Source organism: Gambusia affinis, linkage group LG04 (assembly GCF_019740435.1).
Source record: "Gambusia affinis linkage group LG04, SWU_Gaff_1.0, whole genome shotgun sequence".
In the NCBI taxonomy this organism is placed as follows: Eukaryota; Metazoa; Chordata; class Actinopteri; order Cyprinodontiformes; family Poeciliidae; genus Gambusia; species Gambusia affinis.
In genome coordinates this window covers 17,003,670-17,029,020 of record NC_057871.1, presented here as the reverse complement: position 1 = coordinate 17,029,020, position 25,351 = coordinate 17,003,670, and the positions used below count along the sequence as shown (strand labels likewise).

At 43.2% G+C, this 25,351-nt stretch overlaps 1 protein-coding gene across 4 annotated transcripts; it reads left to right on the top strand.

Moving 5' to 3' along the window:
- Positions 1–1,412: 1,412 nt before the first annotated feature.
- LOC122830009 (axin-2-like) lies at positions 1,413–22,927 on the top strand. Of its 4 annotated transcripts, XM_044115032.1 has the most exons (12): positions 1,413–1,652; positions 1,967–2,018; positions 3,008–4,002; positions 8,133–8,273; positions 11,378–11,480; positions 13,099–13,239; positions 14,297–14,718; positions 14,806–14,955; positions 15,043–15,273; positions 16,009–16,098; positions 16,471–16,596; positions 20,341–22,923. In XM_044115032.1, the coding sequence occupies exons 3-12, from the start codon at positions 3,155–3,157 to the stop codon at positions 20,465–20,467; spliced, it is 2,379 nt and encodes a 792-aa protein (XP_043970967.1). In that variant the 5' UTR covers positions 1,413–1,652; positions 1,967–2,018; positions 3,008–3,154; the 3' UTR covers positions 20,468–22,923. The 4 variants fall into 4 exon arrangements, with proteins under 4 accessions (XP_043970967.1, XP_043970968.1, XP_043970969.1 ...); XM_044115033.1 differs by lacking the exon at positions 1,967–2,018; XM_044115034.1 differs by lacking the exons at positions 1,413–1,652; positions 1,967–2,018 and adding an exon at positions 2,025–2,241 and having other exon boundaries at positions 14,815–14,955; positions 20,341–22,927.
- Positions 22,928–25,351: the final 2,424 nt, after the last annotated feature.

The window sequence follows — 25,351 nt, the reverse complement described above, 5'->3', positions numbered from 1 at the left end:
ATGGGATTGGATCACTGTCTAACCCACTCTTTAAGATTCTGTCACAATGACATTAGGGAAGTCATGTGAATTAAAAGACTAGAGAACAGCTCTTTGCCTTTGCTCTGTGTCCAATTTCAATCAAAATGTCATGCTGTGCCATTTTCCCCTGAATGTGGAACTGGCAAGTGTGTTACACTCACATCTTTGTGGCTAAAATCCTGTGACTAATATGTAAATTATTTGACAGTTTCACTCCACAGGATTATTAAATTGGGCCCAAAAGTTAAAGAATAAGTTTTAAATCTTTGTGTACGCCAGTGCCAAGGTCCAAGGCCACATGAAAGCCCAAAACAGAATTCAGCTCAACTAATGTCTCCTTTATATTACTCAAATGTTTCTGCATTATACATGATTTCCCCTTTGTAGTTCAGGCAATTCAGCCATGTGAAAACATAGGAAGCAAAAACTAAATATTTCACTGAAATTAATCATCCGCCACTTGGATTCAACTTGTTTGAACATCACATAGGTTTGATTGGACTGAAAGCTGAAGAATTGGGAGGCCAAGTCCACTCCCCAAGCTTACTACCAGTCCCAGAATGTGTTACCTTGCTGAAAAAGAGATTTGCAACACTTTTTGGCATTAATTAGCTTGAGACAAGTGTGAAAAACAAGTCAAAGCTATTCAAAATTATTTTACAGCATTTACATATTGACCTTGTCCATCTCGACTGAAAACCCTCTTATACAAATCACATTTTTAGTTCCGTGTTGTTCTGATAAGCTGTAGCTTTAAGCTGCATGGACTGCTAAAGGGATCTATAAGGAGGGGCTCTTCCCCAGGGCACCGTTCATTCAAGAACCGCTACTGTACAATAAAAATATATTAGAAAAGTTTTAAGTAGGCAAGTTATGATGATAAAAGCCTACAAAAAGGAGACCATTGTAAAAACAAAATGCTGCGGCGAGCGCTAACCCTTCTCCTGTCACTTAAGGAGGTCACAGTCAACATACAGTTGCTTTTGTTTGCTTTGTGTCCCTGTTGAAACTTTGTGTTGTAACAGAAAGACAGTGAGAATAATAGTACTGGCGCGGTGGATCAAATACTTCTGAAGCTCCAAAGCCTCAGGGAGTTGGCTGAAGATTGCTTTCTTTGATAAGGTCCTGGCAGACAACTTAGTCCTTCTCTATGTGTAAAAGTTTAATAAACCCCCGTAAACGCCTTCCTTATGACGCTTGAGAGTAGAAATTTGCATGGAAAACAGTTTAATATATTAATCATGTACTGAGTATTATTATTTCGCCCCCCGGTGGTTAATTTTTGCTTTATTTTGCTTCTAATTGTGAAGACTGGATGCAGCATTTTTTTTATGTCTCTTCCGGGACCAGGCCAGCGGTTCTTCACTTTGAAGTCCGCACTTAAACCTTTAGCCCAGTTGGTGTAGAAACAGCCGGGAGGATTTCAACCGCCTGCCATGACTTCTCGAAACACCTACCTGCGGAGACAAAAAGAGGAATAGAGGAGAACAAACAAACAGCTTTATTTTATTTGTGACTGAATTAAACTTCTCGAAAGCGAGGGATAGGACAGGGAGCGAAGCCAAGACTGCTTGTTTAGGACCATATTTACTTCACTTTTACGTTTTCTAATCAGAGCGGCAACATGGATGGTGAGTTGTGTAGGGAAGCTGTTCCAGAGGCCCCCTCTCTCGGCCGCTTTGATGTGCTGCTCCTCAGCTTTGAAGTTGAGAAATGTGGGCTGTGTTCCTTGTTTGTGGGCGAGAAATACGGTATGATAGATAAGAAGCTTGTGTGTGTCTGCGCGTTTGGTAAGGAGCGAGAGGGAGCGCATGAATGTGTGGCTAAGATAAAAAAAAACAAAAAAACACCGAGTATTCGTCGGGCGGTCTTGCTTCTTCTTTTGACTGGGTTTAAAAAACAAAACAAAAACGTGTGACCCCTCTTCTTCTCCACCCTCTTTCAGATTTTTGACACCCCCAGCGATCTACATAGGCGAAGAGCCTGCCTACTCTGAGGTCAGTTGTTGAATGGGACAGAGTGCGTTAAACTACCAGCGCTTACTTGACGTGCATGTGGCGCGGCGGAGCCTCGGTATAAGTCCGCCCGTAGCTGATTTCTTCTCTTATTGGGGACTATATAACCACTCGGAGAGTTTTGGACTGATCTAAAAATGGACTAAGAGCTCAACTTTTTTTCCTTCACTTTTTTATGGGCTTTATTCCGATCTACTCTGCCATGGTAGGCTATGTCACATTTTCTTTTTTGTTTGTTTGTTTACATGCTGTTTGGTGCGTTACTTCGAAATCAGTTTCCACTTGTCCTTGTGGCTACGCGCTCTTAGAAGTTCCCGATCCGAATAGCTTTTGCTTAGCTTTTCCCTCCCTTCTTCTTCTTCTTCTTCTTCTTCGTCTTCTTCCTCAGAATCAACTCAGTCGTTGGTAGTTCAGACACGTCTGCGGACTGTAAAAAACATGTTGTAATCACCCGCTCTGATTGATAATAATCACGCACGGTGTAGATACGTCTCCGCTCAAGTTCGTTGCGGTGCATATGGGGAGTCTGTGCGGACAAGTGGAAGTGAGTGGTCGTGTGTGATTGGGAATTAATTGGAGTTGAAGCCTGTGACACGGACTCGTTAGGAGAACACGTGTAAGCCGCTATAGTATGCGATTCTATGAAGAGAGTTACCGTGTGCGAGATGATTATTCTGCTGAAATGGTTTTGATGTGGCAGATCAATGCACGAAGAGAATGTGGGCTGCAGTTGATCTCTCATTTAGGTTATAAATAGATAAATGAAACCAGGGAGAAAAAAGGCTTTCATTTTTTCCCTTTATCTGTGAACCCTTGGTTTTTTTTTCTTTCTTCCTTTTTCTTTCTTTCTTTCTTTTTTTTTTTTTTTTTTTTTTTTAATTTTTTTTTTGAAAGGGACTGTTTACTTGATGTCTGTCTTTTGAAGTTCAGGCAGGATCTGGCTTTGATTAGATCAATACTTTGTGTTTCAGAGTGAAGAGGAGCTGAGAAGCTCCCCCGCTGCTTTTAGAGAGTGAGCGAGGAGGATTTTTTTTTTTTTTTGGAGGTGGGGGGTGGGGGGAGCTTGGAAGCTGGAGCGGAGGCACCACGGCGGCACTCTCACACAGGCAGCCGGAGCCATGAGCAGGGCGCTCACGGAGCACATCAGCGGTAGCTTCCGAGAAGATGCTCCCCGTCCTCCGGTGCCGGGGGAGGAGGGAGAGGCGTCATGCTACAACCCGAGCAGATCTGGCAAAATGAGAGCCCAGAGTAAAGTTAAAGATCTCCCCACCGCCGCTGCCGCCGCCGCTGCTGCTCTTGTCGGCTCCATGCCACGGAGGAACGAGGATGGACTCGGGGAGCCGGAGGGCAGCGCGTCCCCGGACTCGCCGCTCGTTCGGTGGACCAAGTCTCTGCATTTCCTTCTCGGCGACCTGGACGGCGCTCACCTGTTCAGGACCTTCTTGGAGCGAGAGCGCTGCGTCGACGCGCTGGACTTCTGGTTCGCCTGCAACGGCTTCCGGCAGATGGACTTAAAGGATACCAAAACGCTGCGAGTTGCCAAAGTTATCTTCAAGCGGTACATCGAGAACAACAGCGTGGTGGCGAAGCAGCTGAAACCGGCCACCAAGACCTTCATAAGGGATAGTATCAAGAAGCAGCAGATAGATTCGGCCATGTTCGACCAGGCGCAGACGGAGATCCAGTCCCACATGGAGGAGAACGCGTACCAGATGTTCCTGACCTCTGACATATACCTCGAATACGTGCGCACTGGCTGCGAGAACGCCGCCTACATGAACCACGGCGGGCTGGGCAGCCTCAAGCTGATGTGCGGATATCTTCCTCCTCTCATGGAGGAAGAGGAGTGGAGTTGCAGTGACCTGAAGGCGAAAGCTTTGGGGTCTGTGGTGGGACTGTCTGCGAAGAACCTGAGGGCTACTGCTACTATCCGGACAGCAGCTGAAGTGCTGGAGAAGACCTACAGGTAACCTTTGCATTCCTGCTCACCTTTCACAAACTAGAAAAAGTATCAAGAAGGATCCCGACGTATGGCTCAAAACATATGGAACCTTTATTAGAATTTTATTCAGCTTAAAAGAACTCAAAATAGCTGCTGGTTGGTGTGTTTTATAGACTAGAAATGATGGAAATTATTAGTCCTGATGTATCTGACCTGCCTTTAACCGATCAGAGCAGCGCAGGAGAAAATTGGCTGATTCTGATCCGTGGACGACAGATTGGAGCATTTTTAGTTATTTCACAAATGATTGAGGGGAGAGAGTTAAACCCACATGATCAAAGGGTCTCAGAGGAACATGCCTGTATATTTGTGCCCTCCTGCCTTGCAGTTAGTCAAGAGGTTGGAGGGGTGGAGGGGGCGGGGATGGGTACAGAACATCAATGCATCTGAGCGTTCCTTTTAAGTAAATGGTGTCTTGCAGGCAGCCCTCTGCTGGTTTGCTCAAGTTTCCTGTGCTTTGAAACCGTTCCTCCGGTTCAGGAATGAAGTCAGACAAAAAAAACCTCATGACTGTTACAGCTACATCAAGCAGTGCGATGATAGTTTTTTATTTATATATATGTATAGAATTTGCCCTCTCCAAGCCTTTATAAATTTTGTTTACTGCCACAGAATCTACTTAATGTCTGAAATTTCAAACACAGTTTAAGAAAAAAAAAGAGCAAAAGACCCCTAACTTTTGCAGATCTCTCTCTTTTGGTCTGAGATGAAAGCAGAGCTGTGTGGAAAGCATTTGCGTTTTATCTTAAGAAGTCATCCCACACATTGTCCAACAGCTGCAATCTTTTCAGGCCAATTTTCCATAACTTGGATTGGGTGCATGAGGCTTCATCAAAGGAAATTCAAGAACTTGTTTCTTATTCGACCAAAGAAAGCTGTCTTATCTGAAGGCAGTCACTGCTTTATACTCTTGTTTGGCTAGAAAATGCCAAGTTTGTAGATCATTTGTGCCCTTCCTGTTAAATGGGTTTGTTACTGGTGAAAAGGTATGCTGACGTTTTGAAAAGTCTGGCTTTAGTTTGAGACACCACAGTGTTGGGGAGGCTGAAGTTTTAGCCGACTGAATAGAGCTTAGAGTCGTGCAGTGCTGCCCTTTCCCCACCTGTTGCTGGCTAAAGGAAGGCTTCCTGTTTTTATAGTACTTCAACAAACGACCACTTCAGGTGCTTTAAAGTATTTAATTGCCTCTTTGGTATGAAAATGGCCGTAGCTAATTCCTAGTGATGGTGGAAAAAAGTTTCCAGTAGGACTTCAAAAAAAGTTTTAATCTAAATTTGTAGGCATATCCAGATTTTAAACAAATTACAGCTTTAAAACTGCTGGAATTTTCTCTGTGAACCATTTCTAAGGTTTAATGAGATGAATGAATGAATTACGTAGCGCTACTTCTCAACAAACTGTTCCTGCACACTGCTGGTCAGCTGATGAACAGCTGCTAGATCTTTTTTCATATTTCTAGAAAGAACCAATTTGGAAACGTGAAGCTGTTGGAAAAAAAGCAGTCAGATCATGTTGTACATTTTTGTTTTGAAACTCTAAAACCGTGACACTGTTATACTTTTTTTTTACTCAAGGTTATCACACCGTGGGAATCCCTCACTGGCACATACATAGTGCAAAAGTATAAAAAAAAAAATGTAGTGTAATAATGGTGTAATAACTCGACTCCAGTTTGTCCCCTGAGAGTTTTTTGCCCTTCATGGGAGCAGATGTGAGATAACAACAGTTGCTCATTTGCTTTGAAGTGGCCATGTGGAGAGCGGGGGAACCAATAAGTGCAGGGTTTGTTGACATGTGGGCATATCCTGCTTTCCTGGTGTGATCTCCTGTGTTCTTGTTTTTCCTCCTTAAAAAGAATAGCAGGAGGGATAGAGAGAGAGAGAGAGACCCTCCTTCTACCCTTTCGTCCCCCTTTCCCACTGCCCCTCACCATCTCTGTGGGTCAACCAATTTCCATCTCAAACATGTGGAACTAATTTTGCCACTGCACAGACTCCTCTCGTCAGTTTTCGGAGGGACCTCCAACGCTCCCAGACTCCAAAGCGGTGGAACGGCACGACAAAACATCCTCGTCTCAGTTCCGCCGCTCCGACCGCAGATCCCGCTCCGCAATGGATTTATGTGCGTCAGTGTTTTCCCTCCTCTTTCATTTCTGTCCTGCGCTTTTATCTCTTCTGTATGAAAGAGGGGGGAAAAATCCATCTGACAGAGACTAAGCATGCTTTGGAGGGAGACAGAAAGACAAGAGGAGGGGAAAAGGGAGAAAACAGGAAGGGTGCGCGGGGGGTCATGAAAGAAAGAAAAGAAAGATGGGGAGGGGGGTGTGCAGAGAGCCCAGCTGTGCTAAATACCTGACTCTTTGCGTGGACCCTCCAAAGGTCAGATTTGTGCTTGGGGCCTACGGCTTTAGTCATGCTGGGGTTCTCCTCAGCTCTCCCGGCAGAAGGCATTCTCATAAAGAAAGGGGCCCTCCTTCCCCCTTTTTCCCTCTCTCCTTCTCACTCCCTCTCTAAAGCTCAAGTTCCCCCTTCCTCTCCTTCCCTGTCCACCCCTTCACTCCTGGAGCAGGAATGCAACACAGCAGGATAGAGAGCAAAGAGACAGAGAGACTTTAGAAAGGAAGGCAGGGAAGAGGTGGCAAGGGGGGCAGACTGGCTGAGAGAGATGGAGGAGTAAATTCGTCAGGAAGGTGAAAGCGGGAGAGATCAGGAGTCTGGGCCCAACAACAGGCTGCAGTCCTTACATGTTAGAAAGGAAGGACACGAAAGTAAACAACAACCTGTAGAATAAAGCTGATGCCACATTCCTCCTGGACATCTCTCACACACGCCGCTCTAATTACAGAAATCTGCAGAGGACATCAGCAAAACAAACTCCGAGCTGTTTGACTTTACACCAACAGGAGCAAGAAAGAGCAAAAAAACTGTGTCACCTCACCCTTCCTTCTCTGTCTTGGAGTCTGGAGATTATGACATTTGCTTTGGTTATTTTTCATATGGATAAATATGGAGAAAAAGGAAGTGGAGGGTGAAAACATGTTTGAGTTTCTGTTATCTAGAGCTCTGGTTTCCAAACTGTTCAGCTTTTGACCTACCTAAGAACAGCAGAAGAGACATCTGATCCCCAATAATAGAATATACAAACTGTGTCAATTAAACAGGACTACAGTGACACCTGAAACACCAGTAGCAGCCAGTAGAGTTACTCTTGTCTACTTGAAAATAACACACTTATGAAAAATCTTTCTTCTTCTCACAATCCGTTTTGTTCAGTTTAATTTCTAAGGTGGTTTCCTACACTTGCTAATTTTTTACTCCAACTTTGGGAAGCAGTGATCCAGAAAAAAATATCTAAGAAAAAGTGCATTTTACATTGACTTATATATAAGTGGACTGGGTTTTATTTGATATACCACATTAACTTTTGCCATAAAGGTAAAGCATGTAAGCAAAGGTCCAAGATTCAGTTTAAAGGATTTAAATTGACCTTAGGAAGTCCAGTCTAGGTCTGTAGGCCAAAAAAAGAAAAAGATCACTTAAAATGTAGCCAACTTGAGAATTGTGCTCCATCATTTATGGAACATCTAGAAAATAAAACCAAACTAGGTAAATGAGTTTTACTCATATTTCTCAACTGTTATTAAAACAGATAGATATCAAGCGTTTACTGCCTGAAATCAATTTCCTCTTTGTTTTCTTCAAGGTCTGACTTTCTGATCCCAATTTTTACTGTTTCTGGTCATTTTTTTTTCTCTTGAGCACTATTGCACTGAAAGAGAAGCAAAATGTTACACCTGTTCTTTGATTTTGACAGTAGTAAATTTTATTCTAGTTGAGGTTTTTACTGACCAAGACCTGGTGGTGGAGTGTTTGGTTTTATTGTATTTAATAAGTAATAAAGAAATTCTCAGCCCTCGACTCATCAGTCATCTTTCTGCGCTGGTCAAAGGAAGGAGAGTTCCAATTTCTGGCCGATTTATTGGTTAATCCGTAAAAATGGTGTGTGGAATTTTGAAGAGAAAAATCTGTTGAGACCCTTTACACCCACATTTTATCAGAAACCCACGTTAAAATGCATCTTTTGATCTCTCTCAGGACCCATCGACGAGGAGACCCCGCCAGCCCGTACTTCATCAACTCCGGCTACATTTTCGCCCCCGCCACCAGTGCCAACGACAGCGAGATCTCAAGCGACGCAGCGACAGACGACTCTCTGTCGATGACTGACAGTAGTGTGTAAGTGTTTTATGCCGGCCCTAAACTGATGAAACTGCAGCGTTTTCGGGAGGCTCATTTCCGCGCAGCCCAAGTTCTGTGCAATTTATTACTTCCATCATATCTGAATGAGCCCCGGCCAGAAGTCAGTCAACACCTTTCCAGGAAAAAGTCCAGGGGTGTAAAGAAAAACATTTGGTCTTGCAATCCAACAGGTTTAGCTTTGCCTTGGGACTGCGTTGCCGAAGAATAATGGTGTGTAATGTATTTTAATTATCCTGTGTGATTGACTCCAGGTAATTCTATTAATGTGCAGTTGTTACTATGGCCTCAGGGGAGATAACTCTGGGAAAGCCATTACGTCTGAAGGCCTTTTGAAGTTTATTCTGATGTGTTGCAGGCTGGAACAAGAAAAAAAAAAAAAAAAAAGACATCTTGATGTGGGTGGGGGCGTTGCCTCATTTCCTCAATGTTGATATGTATTCATCCCACCCACCCTTCTGCCACCAGACTTTTTTCTTCTTTTTTTTTTTTTTTCATATTATCTAATCGCTTTTCCCTTTTGAAGACTTGTAGGAGTAAGGAGAGTAAAGAGGGGTGTGGGGGGTTGTCCGTTCGGGTCTCAAGACAAACCCGTTGAAAAAATGTTGGCACCAAATGAAAGGCGGCTTACTCACATGGTGGGTCGGTTTCCTGCCACCGGCCTCTGCAGTGTGCTGAGATCATGTGTCTGCGAGGCTTTCACGGGGGTTACTCATTTCTAGACCCCGGGGCAAGACGTAAGGAACCCCCGCCCCCTTCTCCTCCCTCTCCCCTCCTGGTCGGTGTAGTTTACCCATCCAGCTTCTCTCCTCCATCTTCCAGAGTTGTAAGCAAGAGTGGCGAGGCTCCCAAGTGCAAGGGAGTGAGAAAGTAAAGTGCACGGAGTATAAAGGGCTTAACCGAATCGCTTTCAGCCTATTGTTAGGTGAGGGGAGCTTAGCGGAATAAGAGGGTGGCTAGCTGCTTTGAAAATGACTTGCACCGCTGAATAGGAGATCCCCATAAAAGTGAGGGCCATGAAACCATTCTCTTGCTGTCCAGTCACATGGCCCGGGATGTTTGGATAAATAATGAAGTTGGTCAGGGAGGAGTTGGTTAGTTTTGTTTGCTGCTAATTTTGGAGTTCTGGTTGGGTTTCCCATAGCTACTTCCTGTTCCTTCAGGTGCTCACGGCTTGTTGTCGCAGGTTGTAGTTTGGGAAGCGTTGAATTTGAGGTAGAAGAATCAGCATAGGTCACATTGCCAACCTTGTGTCCATGATCACATTTCTCTGGTATTAAATGTGATAAAGTTCCTCAGATGAAACAAATGAGCTAACTGCTGAGCAGCATCACTTGTCAAAGCCGTATTCTTTAGCACATCCTTGCCTCCTCTTTATTCCAGAGGACAGCTTGATTATCACTTAAAAGACGGTCAGCAAATTTGAATCTTAATTTCCCCGAAAAAGAACAAAAAGAGATGGATTTTAGAAAGAGGAGAAAGGGTGGTGGTGGTGATGGTTGGAAGGATGGGATTTATTTTTTTATTTTTTTTCCTCTTTTTGCTTATATCTTATTTATGGATTTACTTGGACGCTGGGGAATGCTGCTGCACCAACTTCAAACATTACCTTATCTTACAAACCAGCCTTTTGATGTTGCCGAGATCAGAGGCTCGCTGCGGAGCGCTTGCCAAACGAAGATGGCAGCGGGTGCATATGTGCATGAGTGTGAGATTTCAAAGAGGCAGCAGAAAAAAAGTAGCGATTGGGCTAGGTCAGACACTTCTGAGCGGCCAAAGCGGCCGCAATAATTGGCCGAGAGTAAGTGGCAGCTGACTGGAGGAAGCCGGCAGACAGAATTGGAGGAGTACGGTAGATTCCCAGAATAAATTCTTAATTGTCCAGAGAGTTTTAGTGTTGCTCGCTAAACATCTCTATTTCATCTAGCTGTAAAGCAAAAAGAACCTGAGTACCGTTTGGCATGCTGCTTTAGTCTTTTGTAGCTTCAAACTAACCAGATACTGAAAGCTGCATTTTTTTTCCTCCTCAGTTTGAATAACAGAGTAGATAAATCAGAAAGGCTGTCTTAAGCTCATATTTTCTTTTATGTTTTGTTCTGTGTTTCTGTATTTATCTTGACTTTAACAGCTGCCTGAGCGTTTGGTTGTATTAATGTCTGAGATGCACTGAAAAGTCCTCTGTTGAACTGAATTCATACATTTTAATGGGGTCCTGTCCATTGACCAGTCTGAACTCGAAAATCGGAATAGTTGCAGATCAGTTAATGCACCATACACACGCGATATGCTAACTACAGCACTCTTTGTTGAGGAAGCTGTTACTGAGTGAAGACTCATTTATTATTTTCCGTATTGGTGAGGTATTAAATGAAAGTTAAGACTGAGATTTAAGAAGCTATCTTAAATCAAACCCTATTCTCTCCATGTAGAAACATGTCTGTCATTCATTCAGGCTGTGAGAGAGCAGGCCAAGAGTAACAGATTACTAAATCAGATTACAGTAAGATGGACAGAAAAGTCGTAATGAAATGACTATGTAATAAAACTTGCTTGAGATGGAACTTTGGAAAACCTCAGAGTAAAGATGAGGGTCCGAATCCTGAAGCGAATACTTTGGTATTCCGGTATTTTACTAATGCTAGCTATGCTAACAACACCAACCTTGTTAATCATGCATAAAGGATACTAAAGAGCTGAAAATTTAAACTCTGCACTAAATATTCATAGATTAAAAAAAAGTCTGGGACGATAATGATATCTGGTATAAATATTACTATTATTGCCAATAGCTGATATTGCTTCTCCGCTTTCAGTTCTACACCACAGTCTTTCACTGCATCACATGGTACCCCATCCCAAAAACACAAACAGCAACATTATGAAAGTAAATATTGGTTATTGTATTGTATTCTTTTATGGTGCTTTAAATGAGTTTTAAAAAAAAAACAAAAAAACATTAGAGCAGTTGTTGCAGAGCTATTTTGATACAGTGATCACCATATAACAAAATAAATTGGTTATTATTGGATTTTAGTTACTTTTTACAACATTAAATGGTTGGTATTTTTTTGCTTTTATTGCAGAGATGGAATCCCTCCTTACAAGATGTGCAGCAAGAAGCAGCTGCAGCGAGAGATGCATCGTAACGTTAAGATCAACGGCCAAGTTACGCTACCCCACTTTCCTGTAAGTTCGTCTCTGTTAGAATCTACATTCTGAGTTTCAGTTTATTTTCAGAGTGTGACAAATTCAATTTCTTATATATCTCCAAAAGATCCTTAAAATAAATATCTTTGCATACTTCTAATGTCTAAATGTCTCTGTTATATTTCTATCTCAGTTGCTTCTGTGGCTTTTATTAAAAAAAAATAGTTGAAATCTTTCTGTCTCCATAACTACATGCCAACAATCGTCATGATATCAGATTACAGACCAGAAATTCCTCAAGATTGTGTATTTGGTTTAATTTCTTTTGTGTGTGTGGGCGTGTGTGCGCGTGTGTGTGTGTGTGTGTGAACCAGACAGTGTAGGTTGGATGATTTGAGATATTTTCTGACCTGCTGAACTTGCTGCAGGATGGTTTAAAGAACTGGGTGAAAACAGGTTGACACAGATTAGGAAGGAGGAAAGTAAACACACATTTCTTTTGTTCCCATATCCAAACACAGGTGTGTTTGTGGAAGAAATGTGTTTGGGTGTGTGTGTGTTTGTGCATGCAATTTTTTTTGTTTTGTTTTGTTTTTCCCAGTTTTCTCTGTCTATCCTTCTCTCTCTGTCTGTTTCCTTCTTTCCCACTTGCTCTTCTTTAATGTCTCCCTCCTGATTTGGAGATGGCTCTGTCTCCCATGATGCACCAGCCCCAGGCAGCGGGGGCCCCGTGCAGGGCTGGCGCTCCTTTGCCAGCAGCTTCGCTTGCCTTTTTTCTTCTTCCCTTTATCATGTCTACAAAGAGATGAGAGAAACAACAAAAAAAAAGTCAAAATCAAGAAAGCCAGTGTGCCAAATAACAAAAAAAATAGTATGAAATGGAGAAAGAGAAGCCAGCGCATATAGTTAAAGAAAAAGGAGGATAATGTGACTAGAGTACCTCTGAGCTGCCCTGCATGCAGCCTGGAAACAAATTACTACTTTCCTTCAGATCTTCCCAGTATTTGACTCCCCTGTCTTCTTACTCTCTCTCCTCCCATCTTTGCCACCAATGCCACTCCACCAACACACACATCTCAATCTTCTTCCTCTCCCTTCATGCTGTTAATTTTGTCACTCCCCCCTCCTCCCCCCCCCGTTCCTCACACACACACGCACTCTCGCTCTCTTCTCCGTCGATATCTGGCTTTTATTCGGAGATTTAAAGCCGCGTGTCCCTCCCACCCCTAGTGTGCGTTTGATGTTTGACAAGGGCCCTTTGAAGTGTGCTGACTTCAGAGGCTGCCTTGCTGATGGTTTGGTCGGGCTACAGAGGGTACAGGCAGGGGGCCTCCCCTCCGAGCGAGACCAACTGCTACCCCGCTACTGCTACCCCCGTCTTTTCCCCTCACCCGGCAGCTTGGCACCGCCAAGGGCACTGGGCATGAGAAGATCTGGGACGGAATGGGCAGCAAGAAAGGTTCAGGTTAGCTTGAGGGCAAGGGCGTGTGTGTCAGGTCCCTTTTTTTGGAAAAGTAGCAGGCTTTTTGGAACGAGATAGGATTAGGGCAAGGGCAATGGATTAATGCACCATATTGCATCCATCTGAAACACCATGTAGCCACACTTGCACACTTGTTAAAGTGTCCCTCCCCTCCCTGTGCTGTTTACCCCGCAGAGGACACACCGGCTGCCTAAGGAGATGACCCCAGTCGAGCCCTCAGCTTTTGCTGCACAGCTCATCGCCAAACTGGAGAAGCTGAAGCGTGAGCAGGACACGATGAGCTCTCTTGAGGAGAGGCTGCAGCAAATTCAGGAGGTGAGCATTGACAAATACAGAGCTTTTCCAGAAGTGTTGTCTTTTCACACTTTTTATTTTAGTGATCTTTATGTGACAAACCAGCACAAAATCCGCTTTAGAATCACATATGTTGCTTCCGAATTTGATTTACATAGAGAAAGGTTTGCCCATTCTTATTTGAAAAATACAGCTACGGTCAGTGAGGCTTGTTGCACAGAGTTAGCAAATGTCCATTTTTCAAGTCTGTTCACAGATTATCAATTAGATTTAGGTCTGGATTTTGACTGGGCCATTCTAACAGATGCATTTAAGCCACATTTCTGCCACCTCCGTGTTTTTCAGTGGGCTGCTGTGCTCAACGTATTTCTCTACCACACAGTGTTTCATGCGTTTGTCAAAAAGTTCAACTTTAGCCTCATCTGACCAGAACACATCCTGCCACATGCGAACCATATCCTGTGAAACAACAAAAATGTGGAACATGTAAGGAGTGTGAACATTTCTGCCAGGCGCTATGCCTCCTCAAAAATAGTCTTAACAGCTACTTAAAGCATGCCTCCCACTTTGTAAATTCCAACTTGGATCCAATTAATTTCAGGCAGCAGTTCTAAACTTCAGTACAAATGCCTTTACGCCAGCTTTAGCATGACGAAGAACAGGGTACGCGCCATGGGATTGCAAAGTTTGTCTGGATTTAGCTGCTTCTTCACTTTTCCTTTGTGTTCTCTCCTATTTCATTTGGAAGGAGGAACTTTCAAACTTATGTTTCTAGACACACTTTAAGTGCCTTCAAATAGCACTTAGTTACTCTCCAGTGGCACATTTGCTGAATATGTGTAGTGCCAGTTTCTTTGTGAAGCACAGGCAGATTCTGCATTATAGATGAAGCGCACCCAAAGCCTGTTAGGGAAGATAACAGTGCAGCAAAGGAGAAAACTCACATCAAGTTATTCAGGCATTTGCTCTCTCTGACTTCACAGGGCGACTGAGAGAAGTCGATGGGAAGCTGACAGAGAAGTTTCTCAACAATATGTGATTATTGTTTTGTTAATCGCCATTTCCCTTTGGGTTGCAGGAGGACGAGAGGGAGGAAATCAACGACCTGAGCAGCAGCAGCTGCCTTCATCATCCCCTGCTGCCATCCGCAAGCCAATGTGAGGAAGACCCCCAGGCCATCTTAGACGAGCACCTTTCCCGTGTCCTGAAGACGCCCGGCTGCCAGTCGCCTGGCGTCGTCCGGCACTCGCCACGATCTCGCTCCCCGGATCAGACTGGCGTTCTGGTGTCCTCTGGCCACGCGACTCTTTTTGGTGCTTATCAAGGGTCCGCTAAGGTTCTGATGACAGGCAGGCAGTCCACGAAGCACATCCACCACCACTACATCCACCATCACCATGCTGGGCCCAAAACCAAGGAGCAGATTGAGACCGAAGCGGCTCAGCGCGTGCAGTGCCTCTGCCCTCAAGGGGGCGCCAATTACTCCGACTTCACACCTGCGTGAGTGCAGCATCCTAGCTACCCCTCCTATCTATCATTGTGTTTTGCTATTTAAAAGACCTAATGGCTCCATGTTTAACACTTCAGTCGCTGCAGCACTTTGTCCAGACGACCAGTGAAGGCCTCCGATGAGGGTGTGTCTTCACCATGCCTTCCCATGGTTTCCACCGACCGCTCTCAGAATGTTTGGCAGTGGATCCTGGAGAGCGAGAGGCAGGGCAAGCACAAGCCCCACAGGCAAGGGTCGCAACACCACCTGTACGACCAAAAGGTCTGAGTCACGTCCTGTACTGACCCGCATTTTCCCCTCAAACAATTCAACAGCACTCAAGGCCTAAAGAAGTCCAGTCCTCTCGATTCCAAGATCCTTCCTGCTAGGACCAACACCTGGGGTGGAGCTGGCACCTGCAATGGGAGTCACCTCCGTGGCCATCACCCAGGCCATCCTTTCATCCAGGATCCTGCGATGCCACCCTTACCCCCTCCCAACACCCTGGCACAGCTTGAGGAGGCTTGTCGCAGACTGGAAGAGGTTTCCAAGTCGCCAAAGCAGAGGTAGTATGCTTAATCGTGAAGAAAATCTTATTTCTTTCAAGCTGCAGTATGTAACTTTTATAAAAACATATGTTTTTTGTTTTTTTGCATGTTTCTTAAAATGATCAAAATTATCACTACGTTGTGAGAGTATAACAAGATAATCTGTGAAACTCGAGCTTCTGTTTTCTCCCAGTGCTCCCAGTACTAACTGCAGAAATACACCACTCAGCCAGAAACAACCAAATAAGCCAGGAGGAGTGTCAATCACTCTTGTGTATGTGCTGCTCATTTCCTCCCCCTTGCTCTTTGCTACACTGTAGCTGGTTTACCACCACATAGCCTGCCGTAAATGCTAAGGCCAGTTAGCATGGCCACTGATAACGACGAATGAACAGTTTTTCTGGAACAATAAGTTGCTTCTTCACCATTAGCACATTTAGCAGCATGTTTACAAGCATAATTGACAGCGCTAAGACCCTCCTCTTGTGTCTGATTGGTGGTTTCTAACTGGTAGCGGTGCATTGTGTAGATCCCAATAGTAGCACTGGGAGGAACTGGTGGTGCTTAAATTTTGTTCATTTTTTTACAGATTATCTATCTCTTCTTTTCATTATCACAACATGGTGACATTTTTTAACAAATATGGCCAAAACATATTTTTTTACAATAGTTACGTACTTCAGCTTTAACATCCTATTGACTGTAGCCAAACTGATTGATGGGTTAGGCTCTGATATCGGGTCTCTCTAACAGGCATTCAACAACGTCTGGCAGCCTTCAGAGAGACAGGAGCCATCCACCTGCTGGAACCGGTGCAGGCTCCTCTCAAACCAACCCTGAAGAGTACGTATCCCCTGGCCCTGACTAAACCCAGCTCTGTTTCTTTATTTTGATTTAGTTGGTTGCTCTTTACTTTTTGAACACTTGCTTTCTAATTTCCCAAATTATATCCGATTAGATTCATATTTGAGATTTGATTTTTTTTTTTGGTGAAGAAATATGGGCTTCTCTGTTTCCTCCCTGGTGTTCTCACGTCCTTCATGTAATGAGCAGTTGACCTCTCTTGTTTTGCCGTTTTAGTCATTCAGCATTAATCCTGCTTAAGTACAACATCCACAAGCCTCAGCAATTTCCCAAAGACACATGCACCACCAGAACCAAAAAGAATAACTTTTAAGTAGTTATCTAAAAGCTGATTTTACTTCGTATTTTCAGGTCTAAGGAGCTGGTGGTAACATACTTTTTCTGTGGCGAGGAAATTCCTTATCGCAGCATGATGAAGACCCACTGCCTCACCCTGGGTCACTTCAAAGAACAGCTCAGCAAGAAAGGCAACTACCGGTAAATATGCTGCTGCGACGCCACAAATCAAACTACAAACAACTTTGGACTGATTAGAAATTTGTGTCTGACTTACAATCTCAAACTTTCACTTGCTGGGACATATCTACGCTGATTCTGATTTCTCTTAAGAGCCGTCTTTACCAGCATTTAAAATACGTTGTATGTCTTCATGTTGGGAGATGTTTTCCTTTTTTACATTAGGAGTAGAGGCTACCCGATGTCATGAGTGTGAAACGGCCGTCACTGTAGAACGAGGTCGAAATTCATTTGAAGCTGATATTTTCATTTCATTTTCAAATTATAGGAAATTTAAACGGGAACAATTAGGGGCTTATCACAGTACTTGAATTTTCAAAAAGAGGACAGAGCAACTTCACTGCACTCTGAATTAGAGTACTGACACCTGTTGAGACAGGACAAGAATCACTGCAAATGGACTTAGAAAACTTCCCACATATATATATATATATATATATATATATATATATATATATATATATATATATATATATATATATATATATATATATATATATATATATTGCTCTTGTTTGTATGTGTGAAGCACTTGAGCCTGAAAGCAGACAAAGAAACTAAGCCGGGCTCATCCACTGTACTTAGAGCTTTTTCAGAAAGAGGGGGAGAGAAAGAGGGGATCTGGAGTGAATTTTTCTCACATCTGGTCCTGATTTACATGCTAAGGCAGCCTTAATAAATATGGCTTTGAAGCTAAGGTTATTTTATTTTGTGTGCAAAGACCATCGCAATGCCTTCAAATTCCTCCGCCAGACGATTGCATCAGACATTGAAATCGAACGCTGCGCTAAGCACCTTGTTCTGGTGAAGGCATTGGGCACGCCGATAAAGCCGACCGCTGTCGGTGTCACACGACGAAGCCAAACCCCCGACATCAGGACTTTCATAAGTAACTTCAGCTGTAAGTACCAACAAGTGCTGAAGATCAGCCGCTGAAGCTACAGAAATACCTGTTTCGGGGGACGAATCTGTGGTATTTCAGCAAGTGAAGCCTCTGCAGCCACATCTGTTTGTTAGGCAAGAGCAGAGGAGAAGGCTCGCAAACAAGCCAGCGTTCCCCCAGCTATCCCATAACTCTTCAGTAAGCCTGTGAGAACAGGGGGTGGGGATGAAGCGCCTGGCTTCAATGGCAGCAGAATGTGTGGAGTTGGTTAATTTGGACATGGCAGCGGTTCAGCAGAGAACAGTACTCCGCAGCTCTGCCAGACAATATTGGTGCCAGATGTTGTGAGCAGAGAAAAATCCTGCCACATAAAACATGTTCCAGTGGAAAGACTCCTTCTGTCGCTCTGCCTCTGCAACAAAATGATGACTTTGAACTATTTGTGAGCATAAAATGTAGTCTTATTTGTTTATTTATTTATTTAAATGCAGTCAGTTAGATTAAGATGGGCGGTGTGGCTGTTTTTATGAGAAGAATAAAACAAGAAAGCACAAGAAAAAGTTCGACAACAGATGAAACTTTTTGTTGTTGTTGTTGTTAAAAATGCAGTTTGATTACAAGCTTTTGGCTTTTTGTCACATTAATGGTGCTGCCTGTTCTGCAGCTGTGATGAAGCAAGCCTCCTTCAACATTCGTCTGTGATCACAATCAGAAAAATGACGACGTATGTGTATATTTATGTACACCCTCCCCGTACATGTGTTGTTTGAATGACTCTAAGCTGAGCTCATAAAACATTCGGCTCCCCCTACTTTTTTTTTTTTTTTCTTCCGTTTTATATTCTGAATGCAGGCACACATGCACAAAATGAGGCATTTTTCCATTACAAAGCTTATCATTAAATCCCCTCCTGCTGATCTTTTTGCTGGGTTTAAAGTAGAGAGTTGAATCATTAGAAACATCAGGAGACTTCGCAGCCACTGGGACTGAGCTAGCCTGGGGAGTTATCTCCGCCTGTGTGAAGAAGAGCAGCAGGTTAGCGAGGTGACCCGTGACCTCAAGGAATACCGTCTGAGGGCAGAGGTCCTTCATCCAAACTGTTGCACACATTTGCTGAGCCGCTGCTGCAGATGCACCACATTTTGTGGCCTCCTTCCAGCCGCCAGTTGTTGTGGTGCTCATATTGATTTTGGCGAGTTTTGACAAATTTTTTATGACTTCTACAAGAATATAATAACATCATGTTTTGTTTTGTTTTTCCAACCCTTCTATCCAAAGAGAAAGTGACTTGAGGGCTGTGATTTTACTTCTGACTTCAGAATTTGACATAGTCGAATGCAGAAGTCATTAGCATTATTGTATGTTATTTTAATGTTGATTATCTTCACTTCAGACTTTCGAAATGCTGCCAACATTTCAAGATTCAGCGTGTTCTATAACAGAGGTTTAAAGAAAATGGAGCAATTTTGCTGAACTATGTTCAGCTTTCCTGGAAGTCTAGCTCTCTAAGATCTGAATATGATCACGCTATGCACTTTTATACTGCAAGAACATAAAATTGTACCAAGTATTTTGCCTTGTATTTAGTGCAGATATCTTGGCGCACTTGGATTAGGATAAAGCTGACTTAAAAGTAACTTTTCAGCAAGAAATAGGAGGCTATTTTAAGTAATTATTTCATTAATATTAATGGAAAAGTGCTAGCTCCACTGGCAGATTATTTTATATGTAACGTGGGAAATAGTAACATAATCTCCCAGTGGAACTAGTATTTTTTAAATCGATATTAATGAATTATTGACTTAAAATAAGTTGCTATATCTTGCTGAAAAGTTACTTACAAGTAAATTTTGTCTTAATTCAAGTGTACTAAGAAGTCTGCACTAAAATCTAGGCAAAATATATTTGGTAAGACTTCGTTTGTGGAGTGTATTTGAAAAACGTCAGTACTCTGATCTCATCAGAACATTATTTTTACATAGGGTTATTGCATGAGAACCTCATTTCGACCCCGGCCTGTCTCACTCTTCCTGAAAATTCTGCGTCCACACTGAAGAGTGTTGTAAGTGTGAAATAGCACCGTTTCGATTGGAAGCTTCCCACAGTGCGTGTTTGTGTCTGAAGAATTTCGGGTTTTGAGGCAGGCAGTGGAGGGCAGTCGCAGGCAGACTTTCGGGCACCTGAAACGTCAATCTGTGTGACAGAGAGGCCCTTGATTTGACAACAAGCCCAATTAGAAGCCATGGAGACACTGGGAGGAAGGAAGGTGGTGGTGGTTGTGGAGGCGGGGGAAGGAGGGCTGCCATAGAGCGAGAGGGAGGGAGGGGGGGGGGGGTTTGCTTAAGGACAGCCTCTAATTAACCCTTCAACTTTAATAAGACCTGGCAGGACAGATCTGCGACGAGGAGCCGAGCGCTCGCGGACGAGCCGTTTTTAGCGGCTCGAATTATCACAGGCGGTGTTTAAACGAGAGGTTCAGCTGTGTTTGCGCAGCGGTGCGATGTGGAGTCAGGCTCTACCTTTGAAGTGTTCAGGGATGGCATTGAAGGCTATGACTAAGTTGTTTTGTACAAGATCCATTTCTGGCTCTGAGAGAGTGTGAGTGTTTGATTTGGACTAAAGGAAGCGTGTACACGTAAGTAGTCGTGTAGGAGCCTCAAAGCTGTTTAGAACAAGATGAAATGTATCGGTTGCCCTCCTGCTGCCGCTCTGTCAGCTGTTGTTTGAGCTTAGTTTTCTTTTCTTTCCCAACACTCACCTACGTGTTTCCTAATCACAAACTTCTCTCTTTGTGTGTCTCTTTTCTTTCTTTCCCTCCTCAGGTACTACTTCAAGAAGGCGAGCGATGAGTTTGAGTGTGGAGCGGTGTTCGAGGAGGTGTGGGAAGATGCCACTGTGCTGCCCATGTACGAGGGCAAGGTCCTGGGCAAAGTGGAGAGGATGGACTGAAAATAAAAACCAACAAAAAAAAAAACAATAACACAAACAACCAGTGCCCTTCCCATGCCCAACCACAAGTTAAGCTTTCCCTTAAGACCTTGAGCAACAGACTCTATGAAAAAAAACAAACAAACAAACAAAAAAAAAAACCTCTGGACTTTTTTTTTTTATATATATATATATTTCTTATTGTTAAGCTAAACAGAGTTAATATATCCAGCACAAGAAACGCGATTGAAGGAAGACGAGCCAATGAAGTATGCCGAACTCAGAGGAGGAGCCGCCCCCTCCCTGACTCGCTCAACCAATCAGCCTTAGATCACACAAAGGGACGAAACTTTGAAGACCAACGCAAGAATCGGAGGCCAGGGGGGAGGAGAGACCCCGACTCCTCTTGAAGATAACCACTGAAGAAACCGTCGAGTTGCGACGCGACGGCAGACTGATGGTGTCCTGTGCAGAGGGCTAAGCAGGCGCCAACAGAAACGCCCATACGTGTGCATATACATACATATATATGTATATATACACATATTTTATATATATATAGATATATATATATACATACATATATATCTATATATGTATATATAATCCTTTTTGTCTTGAGTTTAAAGTTTTATTTAGTATTTATTAAAATAACCCTTCCCTCTCCCTCTCCCATCTCTTAATCCGTTGACCCCGCCCCCTTTCCCCATCTCCAGCCAATAATCAAGCTGCTTTGAATGTTGGGAGAATACTGTAGCGATGCCGTTTCAGGTTTTGTCCGTTTTTATGTTCCGCAAAGGTCGTCACACTAGCCTTGTTGCCACTTTCGACCCAAAATAACGACCTGAGCGTGGGTCCAATCCAAAGCTTCATTACGCTCACGGTGGATCCCCGTTTTATATGCTGCTGATAGTTTTGTTCAAAGTTGTCACACCAGGATCTCCCAGCACTCATAGTCTCTCTCTCTCTCTCTCTCCCCCGTCCCTCCCTTCCTCCCTGACTTTAGCGACAGAGCTCAATCTTTTTTTGTTGTGCCTTTGTTTGTAAACCAGGCATTGCACAGGGATGGGAAATAAAGGGGGGGAGGGGGGGGCTGGATGGAGGGGTGGGCAGATTCACACAGAGAGAAGGCCTAATAAAGACAGTGTTTACATCCCGCACACCGAAATAACTCATGGTAACAGGAATCGGTTTGAGCCACTGAGAGCGACTTCTCGACAAAGTCGGCCGACAAGTGCGGGAGGAAAAAAGAAACAAAAATGTAAAAAAAAGATAAATATATATATACATATATATATATATACAAAACAGCAAAAACATCGTGAAGAATCTCCGCTCCAGTATCTTTTGAATGTTGTTACAGTAAGACCGAATATAGCAGAGCTCCTGCGTATATTGTAATTATGCATTCTGAAGTATGAATACTGAAACACACACAGACACAAACACATGACTGCTGGTGTTTCTTGAGTACAGCACCTGTGCCTACATGGATGCCATACCATGTGCTACCCTGTTTCAGGGTTTTAATATATATCCCTTGGTTTTCAGAAGGGTTTTATGTTGAGAAGATATTTTTATGCTTTTAATAATGTCCTGTAATCATGTTTTTTTTTTTTCTTTTTGTAAATTTTATTTTATTTGGGTTCCTCTTTTTACACCATGGCCTTTTTTTGTTTGTTGTTTTTGGTTCATAATATCTAAACTGTAAATTATACATTATATACAGAGTTTCATTTAAAGATTTACATGGATCTATAATTATTGTAATTATTGAGAGATGTAGCCTTTATTAAAGTTTTATATTTTTCAAATGAAAGCAGGTGTACTTATTTCATGTTTTCGCAGAGTGACATCATAAGTATCCATATTGTTTTATTTATTGATAGACCAAGACAATAATGGTGACGCTCAAAGGAAAGTTGACGTGTTTTATTTAACGAGTTAATTTTATTCCGCTTTTCTGATGCCAAAGTGATGAGCAATGTTGGTGCAAACAGAACGTATGAAGGATTTATTTCAGTAATAGTATTCTCCTCACCACTATTCCGTAAGACTTGATTTGTACAGAGCAGGACGACTGACCGTCTGCAGTGTCTGGACTGAGCCGTGGATCTCTGCTGGTCCTCCAGTCACCGTCACCCTCCTGGCTGCTGCTTTGATTAATTAGTTTAAGTAGGTAGCCTTGTTTTCATAGGTTTGTAGTTTTTATCAAAAATTGTCACCATTGAGCTTTAGTTGAAAAAAAAAAAAAGTCTTATTATTAATTGTTTTCCCCACTGAACAAAAGTGAAGGTTAAACTCTTTTCTCTACATTCTAAGCGTAAGATTCAGCTCGTACAGTAAAATGTTTTACTTTGAGGTTCGGAGCACTTCCTCACCATGGGCGCCATAACTTATGGAAGTGGCTGCAGGTCATAGTTTACTCAGAATCAAGCATGTCAAGCAAAGAGCAGCATCATCGAATGAGGCAATATCACAACAGCATGAACTAAAGTAAAGCAGGCCCGGAACAGTTGGAACAGTCACCTGCTTCTTCTGCAACGTTCATGTCTTAGAAACTTCAAATCTTGTATCACACAAATGGCGCTATCGTATAAAAATACTGCAGTGGTAGAATTTATATTTAAAAAATAAAAATCTAATATGTGTGGCGGTGGCTCAGAGGTAAAGCATGACCCATGCATGCTATGGGTTTGAGTCCCGGCCTGATGTCTTCCCCCTCTCTCACAACCTACTTCCCCGTCTGACAACTAGCACATATAAACTACTAGAGCGGACAAAACCTACAAAAATAATTTTAAAAAAATTGTCACCATGTTCTGACAGTGATATGAGATGGATAATCTGAAAAAAAATTCCAGCTCCTCTTATCTCTCCCAGTTCTGTCAGAGCTAACAATGGAAATACATGGCTTGGTCAGAAACAACTAATCAGAGCCAAGAAGGTCTTAGTGCTGTCAATCATATTGGTAAACATGCTGCTCACACCCTCCCCCCTTGCTTTCTGCTATTCTAAAGCTTCTTCCTGACAGCAGAGGCTGCCACAAATGCTAAGGCTGGTGGTGATAGACAAACTATTTTCCTGTGACTGTACGTTGTTTTGTCCGCCATGAGCTCTTTGAACAGCACGTACACGAGGATGATTAACAGAATTAATGCTTTTCTCCTGGCTCTTATTGGATGTTTTTTTTTTTTTTAACTGGGAGCGGTGCATTTCTGCAGATGAGCTCTAGGAGGAGGAGGGACTTGATTTTTTTCACAGATTTTTTTTCTACATACTGCCGCTTTAATCGGTATTGCAATTAATAAACCACTAAATATTAACATCAGTTAAACTTTGACGTTGCTTCCTCAAATAAAAAGTTCTAAAACTGAAAACATCTTTGCTTCTTGTCTTTGGAAAAGACAAGAATGGAACGGGAAGCAGAAATCAACTAGTTCCCCTCTGTGATTAACTCTGCAGGCTTTTTGCTCGGCTCTTAAACGAGACATTAAGCATGAAAATGAAGCCATGGTGCTAATTGGTGCTATTAAAGAGCAACGAGGGCCAGCGTTGCTCTCTGTAAGTCAACACAAACATTAATGAAGCACCCTGCCTCCCCTATCAGAGGGCCTCACCATGTTTGCTTCAATTATCTGGCTCTTTATCAGCATTTGGGAAAAAATCGTTTAACACCATGGAAATAATTCAGCGCTGGGGACTGCGATGCTGTCTGCATCATGCAGATGCATTCGCTCGTGCATTTGAGTTCAAACTGTTTCCATTCAAAGAGGGGCGTGGGGGGGAAAGGCTTGCTGTTGATAAAAAACAGAAGTTGCCACATCATAAGATTCAAACAGTCATTACCGATGAGCTTATGCTACGCACAAATATTTCTTTTAATTCTATGTTTCCTTTTCCCTATAAGGGAGTACACATGGAAAACAAAGTAGAGGGAAAACTGTCCCATCCAAGATCTTTACTCACTTCTTAACAATCAATGCTCCTCTGAAGCCAAACAGCTTAGACGGACCACTAACAGATTCATTTTCCAGGCTTCGCCAAAGCTCAGGGCGGCGAGGCTTTGCGACATAATTGTTGCATTACATACCCCACAAACCCTGAAATCAATTATGCTGTGGATTTCACTTGACAGTGACGAGGGATTAATCAGGCCTAAGCAGCTAGTTTCTGTTGAGCTGTCGGGTTTGGGGCAGGTGTACCGCCACACGCCCCTCTCACCTGCACAGGCACCATCTTCCCCGACTCTTCCCTGCTCTAATTTTGCAGCCTCTTGGGGACTCTGGCTCTGAAGAACAACCTGTCCAGGGAATCTGCTTACATTTTGCACACCCTCTCTCTTCCCCAACATCAGCTTGCCCACTGACGCCCACACCAGCCCTCACCTCGAGCCCATTTTTAGATCTTTTCACATTGCCTCTATGACATTCAAGGTGCTTTGTTGAGGTAGAGTGCAGGTTATGTACAGGTTCCAGCTTTCACAGCGACTTGACTTGAGTTTGATGCTTCTGATCCTTAAAATTCTCATTTGAGGCACACAGTTCCTTGACTTTTTGAGAATGGAAGACATTTCCAAGCCGTAAATTTGACTTCAGTTTCTTTCGCCGACGTCCCAAACTTTGCAGCCTTTGCAGCCTTTGCTGTTGTCTTTCCTCCTAATGGTGTCTTTTATTCCTCTCGCGTTGCCTTGTAATTGGCATAGCATGGTTGGGGCTATTGTAAACATGGCCGCGTGAAACGGGTATAAAGAGGCACCAGACGCTCCGCGGGCTAAGCCAGTGTGCGAAGCGGGCAGAGACTGCTGCCTATTGTACTGCTGAAGCCTTTGTAGATTTGCAGTGGGCCCCCTTTTTAATCGCCTTCTCATGCGCCGCCTGCCGCCTCACTTTGCATATTTAATTG

What these genes read in the sequence shown, in the direction of transcription:
- LOC122830009 (XM_044115033.1), top strand. Translation starts at nt 3,155, where the DNA reads ATGAGCAGGGCGCTCACGGAGCACATCAGCGGTAGCTTCCGAGAAGAT. An exon ending in TTACGCTACCCCACTTTCCT is followed by an intron (nt 11,481 to 13,098) that starts GTAAGTTCGTCT and finishes TTTACCCCGCAG; the next exon opens with AGGACACACCGGCTGCCTAA. An exon ending in GGCAAGCACAAGCCCCACAG is followed by an intron (nt 14,956 to 15,042) that starts GCAAGGGTCGCA and finishes ACAATTCAACAG; the next exon opens with CACTCAAGGCCTAAAGAAGT.